This window comes from Serinus canaria, chromosome 3 (genome assembly GCF_022539315.1).
Source record: "Serinus canaria isolate serCan28SL12 chromosome 3, serCan2020, whole genome shotgun sequence".
NCBI classification, from domain to species: Eukaryota; Metazoa; Chordata; class Aves; order Passeriformes; family Fringillidae; genus Serinus; species Serinus canaria.
Window position 1 is genome coordinate 47708948 of NC_066316.1, and position 16682 is coordinate 47725629.

The 16682-nt window shown below is 37.6% G+C and overlaps 1 protein-coding gene across 12 annotated transcripts in view; it reads right to left on the reverse strand.

The window, feature by feature from the left end:
• The window catches only part of STXBP5 (syntaxin binding protein 5), a 102052-nt gene that overhangs the window by 63226 nt on the left and 22144 nt on the right, over positions 1-16682 (reverse strand). For all 12 annotated transcript variants that reach the window (XM_030235358.2, XM_030235355.2, XM_050973010.1 and 9 more), the window contains exons 3-4: positions 10953-11034; positions 10058-10158 (exon numbers count right to left, since the gene is read on the reverse strand). In XM_030235358.2, coding sequence (XP_030091218.1) covers positions 10058-10158; positions 10953-11034 — 183 coding nt within the window. The remainder of the gene's footprint in view (positions 1-10057; positions 10159-10952; positions 11035-16682) is intronic.

The following is a 16682-nucleotide window of genomic DNA, read 5'->3' on the forward strand; positions in this document are numbered from 1 at the left end:
ATTTTAAAAAAAGGATTTTGATGGAAGCTAAATTACATACATTGGTACACATTCGTCCTAGGCAGACAGAACGATAAGATAAACCTTCAGCACCCTGCAACACCACAGTGGTTTTTTGTGCCAGCACTCCACATGCCAGAAGCAGCTTGCAACCACATCAGTTGAATACAAAACCATGGCCTAGCAGCCAGAAAAAATAATCAGTAGCAGGGTTGTAGGCTTGTCTTGATTAGCAAGGTAATCTTGTTAACTACAACTTTCCAATCCTTTCATTATGAAAACCAATCTAATTCTCATCATTCAAAGTGGGCAAAAACAAAAGTTTGGCCTTCAGTTTTGACTGTTATGGCCCAAGAGTAACATTTAGAGAAGCTCCTCAATATTCTTGGTACACTTCTTGAATATGCAGGGATATTCAATTTACTGTCTCCTTTGTGCGACTGAGATTAATTTTGTCAAGAGTTAGCAAACAATGAACTGCTTCAATGCTAATAGCAAATGAAGAGAACAAATAGCTTCACAATATATTTACAAACTCTCAAAGGTAGGACATTGAAAAGACTTCAAAATTGAAAGAATAGGCACATAACAGACTTCTTAACCTTATTCTTCTACAATCAGACTTGTGTGATTTTTCTATAAACGAAGAAATATTCCTAGATTTTTTATTTCACAGAAAAACTAGTTAAATCCAAAAGGAATGGCATGCTGATCGTGCTATAAGAACCAACATTTCTCCCTGAATCCAATAAATATTACTCCATTTGCAATTAAAAAAAAATACTATTTTATTTTCTTAATAGAAAAACTGTATGTCTTCCAACTTTCAGAAACTCCACTATATTTTAGCTTAACAACTCATTTCAGATAACTGCATTTATTTTAAAAATTTACAGAATAATATTTCCAACATCAAAGTTCATGCACTGAGCTTCCCTCTTCACTAATTAAGGCTTCACCTTAAACCATGTATACTTTAAAAAACTTCAGAAGTGTTACAGCCCTCTTAAAAACTAAAAATCAGTGAAGCTAGGACCACCTGAATGGCTTGAGCAGCCTTGTTAGTTCTGCTGAGAATTGGACTGATGAATGAAGGGATTCAAACTCCTTTTGGAGGATGGAAACAAAAGGTTAGAGTCTTCTTGGTAGTGATGCAGTACTTGCTTACTTGACATTTGGCCACAGACAGCATTTTTTGTTTTGAAAAATGAAGATTTTTTTTTTTATTCTATCTTTTTGCCACCAGATTAGAATATACTTCATCCATAATGTATTTTAAGATCAAGAAAAGCAGAATTGGCCATATAATCCTCTAGCCATTTCTACAACTCGAGCATTCTTCCCCCTCTCTCTCTACCATTTGTGAATGGATATATACATTAAAGTGGAAAATGTAATCAATTGTTGAGAACACATCAAAAAGACCACAGATGAAAAAAATTTGTACTCGTCTTTCTTGCACACAAACCCCAACTGCCCGAAAACAATGCAGCAGTCAAAAGCAGACTGCCATACTTTTCTCCTGTAGCAAGCCATTCTGCCCAAAAATACTAAAATAGAAGCATCCATGATTTAAAATCGTCCAGTTCTGTAGATCTAAAGCGACAGCCTGGGATGGCTGGAGCCAGCAGTCACAGAAAGCAGGCTTTTGCAGGCAGCTCTTTCATGGCACAACAGATTTCTCATGTTGTCTCCAAGGCAATTTCAGCTCCCTCAGTAAGCGTAGTACATTTTGTGAAACAGACCCAAGTTTTAGCACAAACCAGTACAAGGCACAGCATGTCATTTCAAATATTTCACTTTCCCATATCTTCACAAAGAGAAAAAAACCCTTTATAGAAAAAAAATGCTTTAAGGACATTTATATTTTCAACGTGAAATCTACAGCAAGGTTTTAGTATAAACTAACATCACCACTAAAATGAGGCACTGTTACACAACCCCAAAGCAATCAGGGTAGTTTTAAATTCTCCTGTAGCTGTAATTTACTGTAAGCTAAATATCTTCATCCTCACCACACACATATTTGCAAACTTGCTCCTTCCCCACCCCTCAAAAAAAAAAAAAAAAAAAAAAAAACAAAAAAAAAAAAAAAAAAAAAAAAAAAAAAAAAAAAAAAAAACAAACCCAAGATTTTTCTTTCTTGCAAAATAAATTCGTAAAAGTTGAACCAATAGTTCCAGAAAACAAAATTTTATACAGAAAAGCAAGTGGCACATCCACAGGGAAAAACAATGATAAAATATTTTCTGTTCTTACACTCATTAAAATTAATTTAGGATATTACTTATGGGAGAGTCTTAGAAATGACAGGAAATTCTTCAATAAGTTTTTTGTTAACCTGCTGAAAGGATTCCCTTTCTTAACTGCAGACCATGTAACTTTTCTGATAATCTGTCAAAGATATTAAAAAAAATCTTAATTGCTGCTGTTTCACAACATATATCAAAACAATTAATTCAGCAAGTGATAATACTACCTACAGAAATTTAATTACAGAAATATTAAAGAACACAACTTATTAAATTAATAAACTATTCAAAGAATTTGTTTAAGAGGAAATACTAAGGAAAAATGGCAGGTTGTTAACGCGACTGTATTATTATGACAGCAGAAATCTTTCTAAATTAATCCTTACCTTTTACTAGTCTACTGCATTATGAAGAACTATACATACTTCAGAACTTTTCACTGCTTTAACAAAGCACAGTGACAAATACTTTGAAGTATGACAAACACTGATAACAGGTTTTATTGTTAAGTCACTAAAATATTTCTAGTGCCTCAGGCTATCATTATAGGTCTGCAGTAACTGTAAGCACACAGCTGCTCAGATCATTACTGTATAGGCAAAATAAAAGCAAAAGATTAAGCTATCAAAGCTGTATTCTGCACACCTTTATCTTCAACCTTTCATGTATGAGATAGCACCTCATAAAGTTCAGAAGCTGAGAGGTTTAATTCTGATGTTAGTGTAGAGTCCAAATCCATGGACTCTTGTCAAAGTACACCATGGGCTTTGAAAGTCAAAAGCCAGTGTCAAAATGACATTCTGATGGAAGTAAGCAGTAGCTTTGATACTGCCTGACTGCTGCAAAAGGGTCTTTTTCTACATCTGATAACTTCAATAAGCTTAGAACATCTACTGGTACAAAAAAGGCCTCAAAGACCAGAAGGCATAATCAGAGGAAGATGCATACCAAAGAAGATGCTCTTCAATGCATCCCAAAATGTCCCACCAAAAGAACATTAGGCAAATGTGGTAGGAACTGAACCAGGTATTTAATTTCCATTTATATCCCCCAACAGCACACCAAATGTTGCTTCCCCAAATCCACTGACTTGAATTGCTGCCTCTTCAGGCAGCAGAGAAGCACCTGTGTTCAGTATCTGAGTTGTGGTGAACATCAGGGGTGTCAAGATGGAGTAAGCATGTGTCAGAGCAAGATACTCAACTGTCTTGGGATGACACAAAAATTAACAGACCATTGGCATGTCAGACACACCAAGAGGGGTTCACAAATATATAGGGCAGGGTATTTCGTCAGTGGTAAAAAGTTTCAGATTTTTTGAGTGTTTTATGTAAATTCTGCCCATACTGAAAAATTCTCTTAATTTTCAAATCATTTGCCTCAAAAGACATGTAGGGAGTCATAAACTCAAACTGCAGAAAAAAAATGGCCATGTCAGAGATGTAGCCCTTCCACACAAGGCAGAAAAATTACTCCTATCGCTGATGGAGAAGCCTGTCATTTAGGCAGAACTTAAAGACTAGAACGTGGCAGTTGGCCATTATATGCCTCACACCACTGTGAAAGTCGGTGTGAAAGGTATAGCTAAGAGGGCAACTGAGGCAATTTAAAAACTGTTTCTCTGAAATTTGAAATTTCTGAGTGACAGGCAGGACTTGGCATTTTGGTTCTGCCTCAGCGCTAAAGGCAGAAGAAGGCAGCTGATGCAACTGCAGCTCCATCAACCACACTGACATGTGGAACTCTGCATGCATGCGTGGCCTCAAGGAAACATTTTTCAAAGCAATTTGATCCTTGTGAAAGAAACATTCACATGTATAACAAATCCAGACAGACAGCCAATATGTTTTCTTCCGCTAGTTTCTTGAAACAAGATCAAATTCCTTCTAATTACATGCCCTAGTGAATCACGACTGAGTTAAAATTTTGAACTCACTAGGCTAAAGGCTTTCCATGACACCATCAAGGCAAGGAGACCAGGTGATTGCTGCCTCTCACTCTGAAGAGAGTCACTTTAAAAAGTGTGAAAAAAAGAAAAAAAACCCATCCCAAATATTTAGCTATGTGTGAAAAATGAACCAAAACCCCATAAACAATGTCTATCACCACCTGCTCTCATAGGCAAGACAACCTGTATGTCCTTCTGTTATCCACAAAGTGGCAGAATTGGTCAGTTTATAAATTCAATGTGAAGGAAAACTGCTAAGGCACAGGCTGAGTACAGTATCTAAAAGAGTTACAGTATCTAAAAAGGTAACACACGTGCCAACAGAAGTTTTTAATCTTATTGTTAATAAGTAAATACAAGTGGGATTTTCCACTCTCCATAGACAGTGTTCCAAACACAATGCTAAAGCTGCTGTTTACAGCAGGATACAAAGCCAAAGATATTTTTAGCATAATTTTGTAACTCTAAATTATGCAGTTTCATGTTGAGGAAAACTATTTAAATCCCACAGCACGGAAGTTGACATATTAAAAATTAAACTGCTATCAAGGCATTCAGAGATCGATATGCAGAGCACTGGCACCAAACCCTCTGTTCTATTTTTATGCCATTCTTGCTTTGTGACTTACCATAAAGACAAACTTTCTTTTGTCAACTCAGGAAGGATGTAAGTCTCGGAAAATGAAACAAATTTTTCATACTTGCATACAAAGCTGGTTTGGTTTGGCAAAGAGGCCTCAAATATTTCATCCCATGCTACTTTTTCTTTTTTCAATCAAGTCAGTCTGTCACTCCACCCTCTCAAACAGGATCTGTCAAAGTCCCTGGCTAGTTAGTGATGTATGTTTGACTTTTCACACCTCAGATCAGCATCAAGTTTAACAGCTTCTTGCACGGCAGGCATGAAGCCAGATCAGTTATGTATGAATGTATGTATGTGTCTCACAACATGCTTTCAATATTTACTCTAATAAGATGTTTTAAGTGCACTTATTTCAGAGCTAGCCTAGTGAAACTTTTATATTTACTACTGAGTTTGACATGAATCTTGCATTACTTGTTAGCACACAAGAATCTCATGTTTAAGATACTTATACATAGATGTGCAGATGGCAAAGGAAATAGATAGTGATCAACTGAAGTCATCTTAGAGATGTACAAAACCTGAGATATTGAGTTCACACACTGAATTATGCATTCTGAAAAGAGGGAGTATTTAGACACTTTTGCATGACAAGTCACACAAAAAACTGTTCCACATCATTATGCATTTTTGTCCTGGCCCCTACACACTGCTTCCCACAGTCAAGGAACAGTGGCCAAGCATGACATTGGTCTACTATCTCCCAACCCTTATTTGGTATCTAGAACATAAAGTAGCTGCAAAACCTCCACAAATGCAGCAAACAAAAGGTTAAAAAACTTGAACTAGAATGTTTTGCACTGAGCTTTTGACATCTGTCAGTAACTTCAGCTAACTGATTTGTTAGACATGTAAAACCTCACCAATTCCTGCTTCGGAAGACTTGCTTCAAATGACTAACCATCAGTGTTACAAAAGGCAGCGAGGAGCTATGAATCCATTAATGGTCAGTTTGTTATCTACAGATTCTTTACTAATTTAATGATTCAAGAGAAAGCAGCATCTTTCAGGCCTCTTGGCCACTGCTTTCAAAAAAATGTTTTGCTCAAATCTAAGATTGATGTAAGGCACCCAAAGACATTTTCCATGTATCAGAACAGAGCCTGTAATGGCATAGAATTATATTTAAAAGAATCACCTCTTTCACCACTCCCTATTCTTAAAATTCATGAGTAGAAAAGCTAAATTTCACATCACTTTCCTGTCATATACTAGAGACCGCATTCTGAAATAATTTACAGATTTAAAACTCAAATTTTCAGCTAAGTTTACAAAATATTTAAACACGCAACAGAAGCATTTATAAACAAGCTAGTTCTGTTTAAACATCTTAAGATGTTTAAAACACCTGAAAGTGAGGCAACAAAATTCAATTACCAACAGGATAAACAAATGTGAAATCTAGAAATTGTGTTGTTAGACATTGGGCAGTAGTTGTTCCACATGACTAAAAGAAAGGAATTAGGCAGAGCTGTTAGAAGGCTGTGCCAGAAGACTAAAGAATTAGTTAATGAAGTCATAGCCTTATCACTTGATTTTTTAATTCTTCTTTTCTAAACAGAATTAAAGAATAGTTTTCAAGACTAAGAAAATCCTTTCATCTGAGTAGCTAATTGCTACAGTTAGCTACTTTCATCTGAGTAGCTAATTGCTACAGTTAGCTTTCTATGCTAAAGACAACTTTTTAGATCAACTGTAACCCTTATATATAAAATAGTTATTTAGAAACAAAATCTGAATAAAAATTTGCCTGTGACAGTTTAAAGTTCAACTCCTGTTACACAGGACACAAATACTGCTTTTCTGCAATTTCAACACACTTCCAGATAAACCAAATCAATTAATTAATTTTAAACCTTCGCCTCAGCTGGGTCCTAGAGCAAAGACTGATGCCACTACAATCATTGCTTCCATCCTATAATGAGTTGCAAGATATCTAATTTCCCTTCACAAACTGACAAAGTATCATTAGAGAAGAGAGTTACATGCCCGTGTTGTAGTGCACAAAATATTTCAAGTAAGTCCTGTTTGAGAAGTTAGTTATCCCTATGAACAGATCTTAATTCCCACAACATAACGTACTTTAAAATTTTTAATTATTAGGTCTATAACAGCTTCATGACTTGAGAATGTGGAGGCTGAGAGGAGCTGACTTTAGTTGTGGTATGGGTTGTGGGGCTGCATGCCTCTGCCACCCAGGACACCAAATTCTCTGATCTGAGAAATGCTCATTAAGCCCTGGCCTTGATGAGCTGCACTTGGACTAAACTCCCCTTGAGCTTATCAGAAACACTGTTGGTTTCCAGGAACCAACAGGTGTCTAATGAACATCTGCTTTTAACAAACAGCCTTGGATTTTTTTTTTTAATAACAACACAAGTGGAATAATATTTTTGTTGTTGAACAGTCAAAGAAAGTTACCAACTCAAATTGGCCAGAATGGAAAATTACTACAACTAAAGCCCCCTCTCTTGCTACCCTATAAGCAGTGGTCCAAAGTGAGCTGGTTTTGAGCTCCTGATTATAAGGGGCTAATGCATATTGAAGCCCATTGTCTAACAACCCTATGAACAGCAGTCCACAGTGAGATCCCTTTGAGCTCTGGATTCCCAGAAGCTAAGGGACTAACGTCTCAAACACAGATAACTGGATGGTGTGGAGCCAGCCAAGGACTGTTATTACTAGCAGACAGGAATTCCTGGTAAATCCAAGGACTATTGGCATTAACACACCATGAGAAAGAACAAAGTTTTTCTGGAGAAGGGGGGGTCAAGGGGAGATAGAGAGGCACTTTTCCTTTCACTGTACAATGCGGGAATGAGTGGCAGGAAGTGGACATGGACTAGAGGGTGGGATTAAAACCACCAAAGACCTCCAAAGCCCCCTGACACATTTCCAGAAAGGGCTGACAGAATGGACTGTGCATAACTAATTTACATCATGAACACTCTTCTCAATAAACTTAGTTGCTAATGTATAACATAAAACTGACCAAAGAAAAGCCCATTTACTTCAGATTCATACAGCATACTGAAACTATTAGGTATAATGAATTACAAAGAACTGAGTGCTATAAAGGCTCCTATTCAGAATTATTCAACAGTGAGTTTTTTGCAGTTCAAGTTCAAATCAAAATATTTATCCGATAATGAAATTACATGTTATTTTATAAAGTTGTATTTTATAAACTAGTCAAAAGAACACAGAATATTTGAAAACAGTTAACAGTCATCCAGCATGACCTAAGTGGCTATGACAAGGTACAGATCTGGGAATTTTAAGTGTTCTGGCTAACTTCATATGTTACTATAACAGATGTTTTAAAATTAAAATTGCTAGAAGAATAAGCCCTTGTCTCAAGCTATGCTCACACCACTCATGGTAACTCTGGTGCTTTCATTACCTACCTTGGCAAGACAGGATTTGTAACTAAGTCAGCCACTAAAGCAACATCAGTGACCAAGACTCCTTTCTACCCCCACTCAACTCCCTGTGATAGATTTTGCTACTGACATCATTACATTTACAGAAAAAAAGGATAGCTTAAAACTTTCACTTTGCCTAATCAAAGATACCACACATCTAAAACTCTAAGCCAGCCTACAACATATTTATTCAGAATCAGATACCTGTTTTAGTGCATTGGTTAGAAGCCCATGCTTAAGTGTGGTTTCAGGATACAAATCCCACTTTTGCACTGCCACTTAAGTAGACTCTACAACTAAGAGAAAAGTCACTAAAAAAAGGAAGGGAGAAGTAGAAAATTCAGTTTGGACACATTACTGTATCTCTTACATTTGGACAATCCTCATTAAATGGTTATAAATTGCATTTCCCTCCATTTGACTTCTATGCTGCATAAAGGAACACTGCCACTCCTTTGGGGGAGAGAATTTGCCTCAGTCAAGAAAGCTTCCTGTTTTCTGTACAACAGCTCAGAGTCACAGAATTGTCTAGCCCTGAAGGGGTCATTAAAGCCCACCTAGTCCAACTCGCCTCCTGTGGCCAGGGACATCTTTCAGTAGATAGTTGAGCAAAGCCCCATCCAACTTCTAGAACACTTCCAGGGATGAGGCACCCACTACTTTTCTGGGCAAGCACTTATGGTGTCTCACCACACTCACAATGAAGAATTTCTTTCAATATCCAACCTAAATCTACCCTCTTTTGCTTTAAAGTCATTACCCCTTGTCCTATTCCTACAGGCCCTGGTCAGATTTTATGCACAGGGATCACAAAAATAATTTCAAAAGGGAATTAGAATCACTTAATCCTCTATACAAAGAATCCCCAGTAATCGGCATTTATGTTGTTCCTGATTAATTTGTTCATAACCTACTCTTTAAAACTACAAGGATACCATTTCACCCACCCAACAGTTTGTTTAGCACTTGGCATGATACTACATTAGATGGTATTACATAAGTATTTAACTATTTCTATTGCTATCTGTTACTTAAAATGTATTACCTCCTGCCCTATTCAAAAGAAATACAAGTGACAGATTATTCTGCGCTCTTGCTAGTATCCTCTCAGCTCCCCAAGCAGTCCATCTCTAATGCATATTGTTGAAAAGCAAGCACAGCTTTCCAGCTGAGACTTTATATACACTGGGAAAGAAGTAATACCTCCTAAAAGGGAAGGAATACTTGCTTTTAAAACAAAGGACATATTTTTCAGAAATTTACTCAAATGACTTTTAGAAATTTCATCTTAAATGTCTCTGTAGCTTGCTTACAATTCTATTACTTGAGTATAAAAATTTTTAGTCAAATTACAGTGGTTTTCAGCTACTCTGATACAAACAAGAGCTCTAACACTGCAGAATTCTGCTTTGCCATCAAGGGAGAGAAAATTCCAGGTAAAAAATTGACCAGTTTTCCTGGTTGTCTTTTTGGTACACACACTTTCTGTTGATCCAAAATTCCTCTGAAGACATACATTCAAATTATTCTGCCCCTACACCTTTTAAAGATATGAAAATTGATGTTCAGCAATGCAACACATAAATTGATGGAAAAGGCATCTCACTTTAGGTCACTAGTGTGTCTTATTCACAACTACTTTGGGGCCCAACAGATTGAAATTGAAACCCAGTGGAAGCCCAGTTTCAATTATGTACCAGGTTTTGACTTGGACTGCATCAAAAAGATCCGATCTTACAATAGCACATAGTGTGGTGCTAAGGGCACTGCAACAATAACCAGTCCCTACCGTTCCCGGTTAAATTTGAGGGAATGAAGTATAGCCGGCCTCTTCTGGCGCAAGTTCCACAGGTGTAAGGTGTCATCAGCCAAGGCACTCACAAGAGCTCCCTAGGAGAACAAAAACATTTTAGTCAGCTTGTTTTCATAGCCCTAGGAACACTGTAGCATCACAGTGGAAAAACATTACATATTTATTACCTGGATGAAAAATATATATTTATAAGCATGTGCATCAGCACCACAGCACAGTTAAAATCTAAGCAGTAGGGTGAGATAAGTGATGTGATCACATGTTCAGCTCACTCATATTTGGTTCAGTGCTACACTGAGAGGGGATGGGGAAGTAGCTTTTTCCAGTGTGTGCTCATCAGTTTCCTCATGCCCATCTCTGCAGAGAAATCAGGCAATGAACTGCTAATATCTGTGTGCTGACAAAGCTAGCGAGATCCCTCTAAAAACCCGTTCCTAGCTCAAAAACAGCACTGCTGTCAAATCTCAGCTGCTACATCCCGAGAAACACGCGTCTGAAACTGAGGAAACATTATTCAGTTCAAGTCTAAGTCAGTAACTCAATCAAAATAAAGTTAACTACCTACTGAAACTGGTAGAAGTGTTGAAAAAGTACTTCACCACTTCCAGAGATAACTTGCAGTGTTCAAGGACATGAAAAGATATCCTAGTTCTTGCCTATACCAAAAGAGTACTCTGGTGACAAAGATATTTTCAGGATTTAGTCAAGCATTTTCCAAAACTAAAAGACTTTATTTATTTGTAATTGTTATTACAGTTTGTTATTTGTGCTATACCACTTTTATCAGCTAATTTAAATGCTTGCCTAATGAAAAATTAAAGAAAATGTGCTCCATATCTTCTCTGAATTACACATAAATCATTTTACTAACCTCATTAATCAGGAACTGAAGTTGGATTACTGCAGCTCCACTGTCATGTTGACAGTAGCATTCAACTCCTGGCCGACCAAAGCTGGAATTAGTACCATTAAGGAATAATTGTTGCATATAACAAACAAAACACACAGCATAACCAACAGTTTCACTTTCACTAATTGCACATTCACACAGGCTAACATCCTGCTTCTAGCTAGTGCACTCAACATATATAACCACACAGAGCTGAATAGTTACCAAAACAGTAATTTAAAAATGCCACAAAGAAATCAAAAGACCTACCTTGAAATATAAAAAATTATGTATAACTGCTTAACTTACAGAGATTAAAGGGATTCTTCATCACGAAGAATTTGAAGAACGATGAAGCAGTTATTTTAACAATATCAGAACTAGAATTAAAGGAAGTTAATCTAAATGAGCATCATAAACAAATCATTACATTTTTCAAATGCCAAAGTATCTTTCTCTCCATTTAAACATTACTTAAGGATGAAAAGACCTGTAAAATGCAAGGCACATTAAAAAAAAATCTGCTGTGACAGAGATGAGAAGATCAGTAGTCAAAAAATGGAGGAGTCAATGGAAAATTATGTATAATGTAAATTTTCAGGATCTTTGTATCAAGACTTCCTGGATTCAGACCAGCTATGAGATAGCAAAAGCTTGCTCAATTTCACCCTCACACATAAATCAGTCCTCTCCTTCCAAAATGAATATTGCTGGAAGCTGCAGCAAAACAGATTCTTTCACTTCTCCATACTTAACTCATTTTTTAGTTGTAAACATTCTGTATTTTAAATGTGGTCATGCACCTGCTTCTGATACAAAATTAAGTTCTCCAGTGTCTAGGAGATTGAGCAGTAAAAAGAGAAGAATTAAGCAAACTAGTCAGTATTTCACCATCATTGTATGCCCAGGGTTTCTGGATTATAATTTGTCAGTGCTGAACACTTCTTGTTTTAAACAAGCAACTTAGCATTCAGAAGAAAAGAAATTATTCCAAAATTTTATGCAAAACAGGGAATATATGTACAATTTTTTTTTCCCAATATATGCTAAAAATTAATAAAACAGGACAATTCTCACCCATTCTGCAAGCTTTCCATTTACTGAGAAATTGCTGAATTTCTCATAATATCCAAGTGGATATTATGTGCATTCTTAAAAAATATGTGCATTCACTCTACAGACAGTTGAAAGGCTGAAAAGACTATTAGGCTGCATGCAAATCAAAACTCAAACACATCTCCTGCTCAGCCTCTAAGCTGGTAAAGTAAAAAAGTACCATAGCAGGGAGAAGTCTGCTTCAACACACTGCTCTATTTTAACTTTTAAACTTGAATCACATTCTTTTAGCCTAATGAATCTGCATAACATGCAGCTAAGTGGTGAGATACACAATAGACAGATGTTGAATAATCCACCTAAGTTAATACCAGCTTTCTTTCCCAAACAGAATTAGTAATTTAATTTAGTTCTGCCATGGAAGGACTTAGAGAGTCAGCGAGCCTCACCTGGTTTATTTGCTTTTATTTTACATTCTTACCAATAAGTTTTTTTTACAAAGAAGTTGTCTGTATTCCAGTCACAGTTTATGGCTTAAAAAAGAAAAAAAAGACTGGAGAGGGTATTTTCTCTATAAACAATACCTTCCTACACAAACTCAGAATACTTTTAATGCAAGGTCATTGCTTTTACATTAACTATGGATTGACTACACAAATTGCCAGACTTAAAAAAATCCAAAAGAAATAACATAAGTTTCAGAGCTGATTGCCTTCGGCCCTCTCATGCATCTGCATTCGCTTGAATTAATAATTATTTGCACAAGTAGACAAAAACAATTTTCTAATGTGAAATTCAAATGCTTACAGGAATTGAATTTAAAAACTTGTTTATCTTCACTGACACAGGTAGTTTTCTAATAAGATATTTTCCCAGCCTCTCCCTGGAACAACATTTTCCAACATAATTAAATGCAAACCTTGTTTGTAAACCCAGAGTTTATTTGGAATTAAGACTCTACAGCTACCTTGCCTCAAAGTATGAGGAATATGACCCAGAAAAACATAAGTCCATAGACTGCTCCAGTTACTTCCTTCAGATTCTATTCCTCAGATGCTTTCTGCAAGCACTTCTGATGCTAATATTTCTGGAAGCACTGTTATAACTAGTCAGTCAAAAATTCATTATTAAGAATATTTCAATGTTTCTTTAAATAAAAAATTCTTCCACATTTTCCAGGAATCAGTAAATATGCAGCACTGGGAGTAGGATTACACAAATTTTAAATATTCAGAGCAAATCTCTCTTCGACAAATTAGTGGAAACCTCACATCCAGATGTGAAAATAGTTTGGCCTCTTCTATAGTGCTCGCTGTCATTAAAAAGAAAAAAACAACAAAAAACAAAAAACAGTCCTTGCAGCTAGTCTTATTTAGTTCCTTTACTCAAGGATTATGTCATCTTCACTTTTTCACCTAGTAGCTAGAATTATTCTTCTCATCTCAAATTAATATCATCCTCCTAACCAGCATTAATCTTCTTTTCTAAAGCAATGCAAAGCCTCCCAGTTTTGCAGGGCATGCTGAATTGAAAAAGCACGTCACAAAGGCTGACTGCAGAAGGATAATACATGCCCGCTTCAGTACACGTGAAGCATTTCTCAAACACACAAAACAGGCAGCAGCCCAGAGAATGCAGTTTGCTCAAATCCGCTGCACTTGTGCATGTGTGCTTTAGGCAAGAGAGCTCACTGTACTAAGCAGTGATCATCTACTACATCGTCGTTCCCAAAACAGGCAAAAATTATAATGAATAATGACAAGAGGAGCCAAGCATTTTAATTTTGTAGACAGGAAAAGCTCTCTGCCAAAGACCTTGGGTAGCTCTAGAGGAAATACTCTGCTCTGAGCAGTTTTCTAATCAAAGACCCATCCCTACTCCTTCAATTCCAAGCAGCTCATTCTACTATTAATGCTTCATCCCGATTCAAAATATTAAGGAATTGGATAAATTAATAGCTTCTAAACTGTACCTTTGAATATTGCTTCCATGTCCCCCACTGCCATTTGGGAATTAACCCTAGAAAACACTAGCATTTCAGTGTCTTCACTGCATAACTTTTGAGAAAACAAGAGACAACAGCCGTGCCTGAGAGAAGAAAAAGAGAACATGCTCACGTCCTAGCATTAGTACTCATTTTCATAACTGCTAGAAGTGCAGGAAATACACAAGGAAATCACAGTATGACTTTAATTTATTATCACATAAGACTAAATTCACTTTAGTTTATGAGAAAAAGCAACATTTCCAAAAGTTATTTTTTTAAACCAGCTTCAGACCTAAGCTTACACTTTAAGGATTTCTTTTAGCAATACGTAAGTTGTCTCCTAAAAATACTTTTTATAAAGTTATTACTATTTTTTATAGCGTAGCTACATAGTTGCAACTCAGTGCACATCTGCCCTTAGAAAACACATTTGAAAGTAAAAATTAATTCCAGAATGTTTATGAAAGTCAGAGAAGATCAGTTTTTTTTTTTTTTTTTTTTAATTCTTTAGTTACTTTAAGTAGACCTAGGGACTGCTAGGGACAACTTCTTCACCTGTGCTTAACCCATCGGACATACAAGACAGTCCAAAATCTGCAGCTATCAATTCAACCCTTAGCATAAGGCAGTCATCAAAAAAATCACAGAATTTAGATTTAAAGTTAATCAAGTCCAACCTTTGACCAATCACCACCTTATCAACTAGAGTATAGAACCAAGTGCCATGTCCAGTCTTTTCCTGAACCTTCCTCCAGGCATGGTAACTCCATCACCTCCCTGCGAAGCCCATTCCACTGTTTAACAACCTTTTTCATGATAGAATTTTTCCTGGTACCAAAACTAAACCTCCCCTGGCACAGCTTGAGGCTATGTTCTCTTGTCCTGTCATCAGCTCCCTGGGAGAAGAGGCTGACCCCACCTGGCTACAGCCTCCTTCCAGGCAGTTGTAGACAACGGCAGGGTCTCCTAGATCCCTGAGCCTCCTTTTTTTCCAGGCTAAACACTCCCAGCTCCCTCAGCTGCTCCCTGTAGCACTTGAGGACAAGTCCTTCTCTGGACACACTCCAGCACCTCAGTGCTCTTCTTGTAGTGAGGGGCCCAGCACTCGAGGTATGACCCCATCAGTGCTGGGTACAGGGGGACAATCACTGCCCTGGCCCTGCTGGCCACCTGGGCACATGATGGCTGATGTTCGGTCGGCTGCTAAAAAGCATCCCCAGGTCCTTTTCCATTGGACAGCTTTCCAGCCACTTCTCCTCAAGCCTTCAGCGTTGCACGGGGTAGTTGTGACTGAAGGGTGAGCCCTGGCACTAGGTCTTTCTTGAACCTCATAGCACTGGCCTCAGTACATTGATCCAGCCTGTCCAGATCCCTCTGCAGAGCCTTCCCACCCTCCACCAGATCAGCATTCCCATCCAACTTAGTGTCATCTGTGAACTTACTGAGGGTGCATTTGATCCCCTCATCCAGACCATGAATAAAGGTATTAAACAGAACTGGCCCCCACACTGAGCCCTGAGCACTTGTGACTGAACTCCAACCAGATATGACACCACTCACCACCACCCTCTAGTCTGGCCATCCAGGTAGTTTTTAACCCAACAAAGAGTACACCTGTCCAACTCATGGGCAGACAGTTTCTCCAGAAGAATGCTGTGGGAAACAGTCACAGGCTTTACTCAAGTCCAGGTAGACACCATCCACAGCCTTGCCCCTCATGCATGTCACCTAAAGTTTCCTAAAGCAGGCTGGCTGGGCCTGACCCCTTGGCTCTCCTGTAAGGGCCATGTGATCACACTCAGGATAACCTGTTCCAGAACCTTCCTGGACAGCAAGGTCAGGCTAACAGGTCTGTAGATCCCCAGATCCTTCTTCTGGCCCTTCTTGTGGATGGATGCCACATTGGCCAACCTCCAGTCGACCTTCCTGGGTAGCCAGGACTGACGATAAATGATGGAGAGCAGCTGTGTGAGCTTTTCCACCAGCTTCCTCAGCATACTTGGATGAATCCCATCCAGTCCCACAGATTTCTGAGTGCCTAAATGGCTCAGCAGGTCACTACTTCATCCTGGATTACAGGGGGTCTGTTCTGCTTCCTGTCCCTGTCTTTCAGCTCAGGGGACTGGTTACCCTGAGATATACACACACATTTATAATTTAAATTATTTTCCAAATTATCTCCACACAGATATTGGCATCTTTATTTATTACACTGTGATAAAAAGTCTTGATAATACAGAAAGGTATCACATTTGTTACTGTTACAATAGCTCACGAGTGTTAAGATAAATCCGAAACCGTAGCAGCTCTTAATATTCACTCCTAGATACTTCTCAAAACTATTGCTGTAATGCCTAACAGTACTTAAACATTTAAAAATTTTGACACAAAAGATCATTGGCTAGAGAAAGACACAAACCACTGATTTGAATTGTATACAAAACACTAAAACCAGCAGATTACTCAATGTATTCTTATGTATAGCACTCCAGGACTGCATGATATACCTGCATATTTTACTACAGTAATGTATGTGTAGCAGTTTTCCACTTAATCAGATCCTGAATAATTCAAAAAAATAAAAACTTCTCACTGTCTCTCATTAAATATAATGATTACTGTTACTTTCACATACATAATCTACAACAACCATCTCAAAGAACAATCTG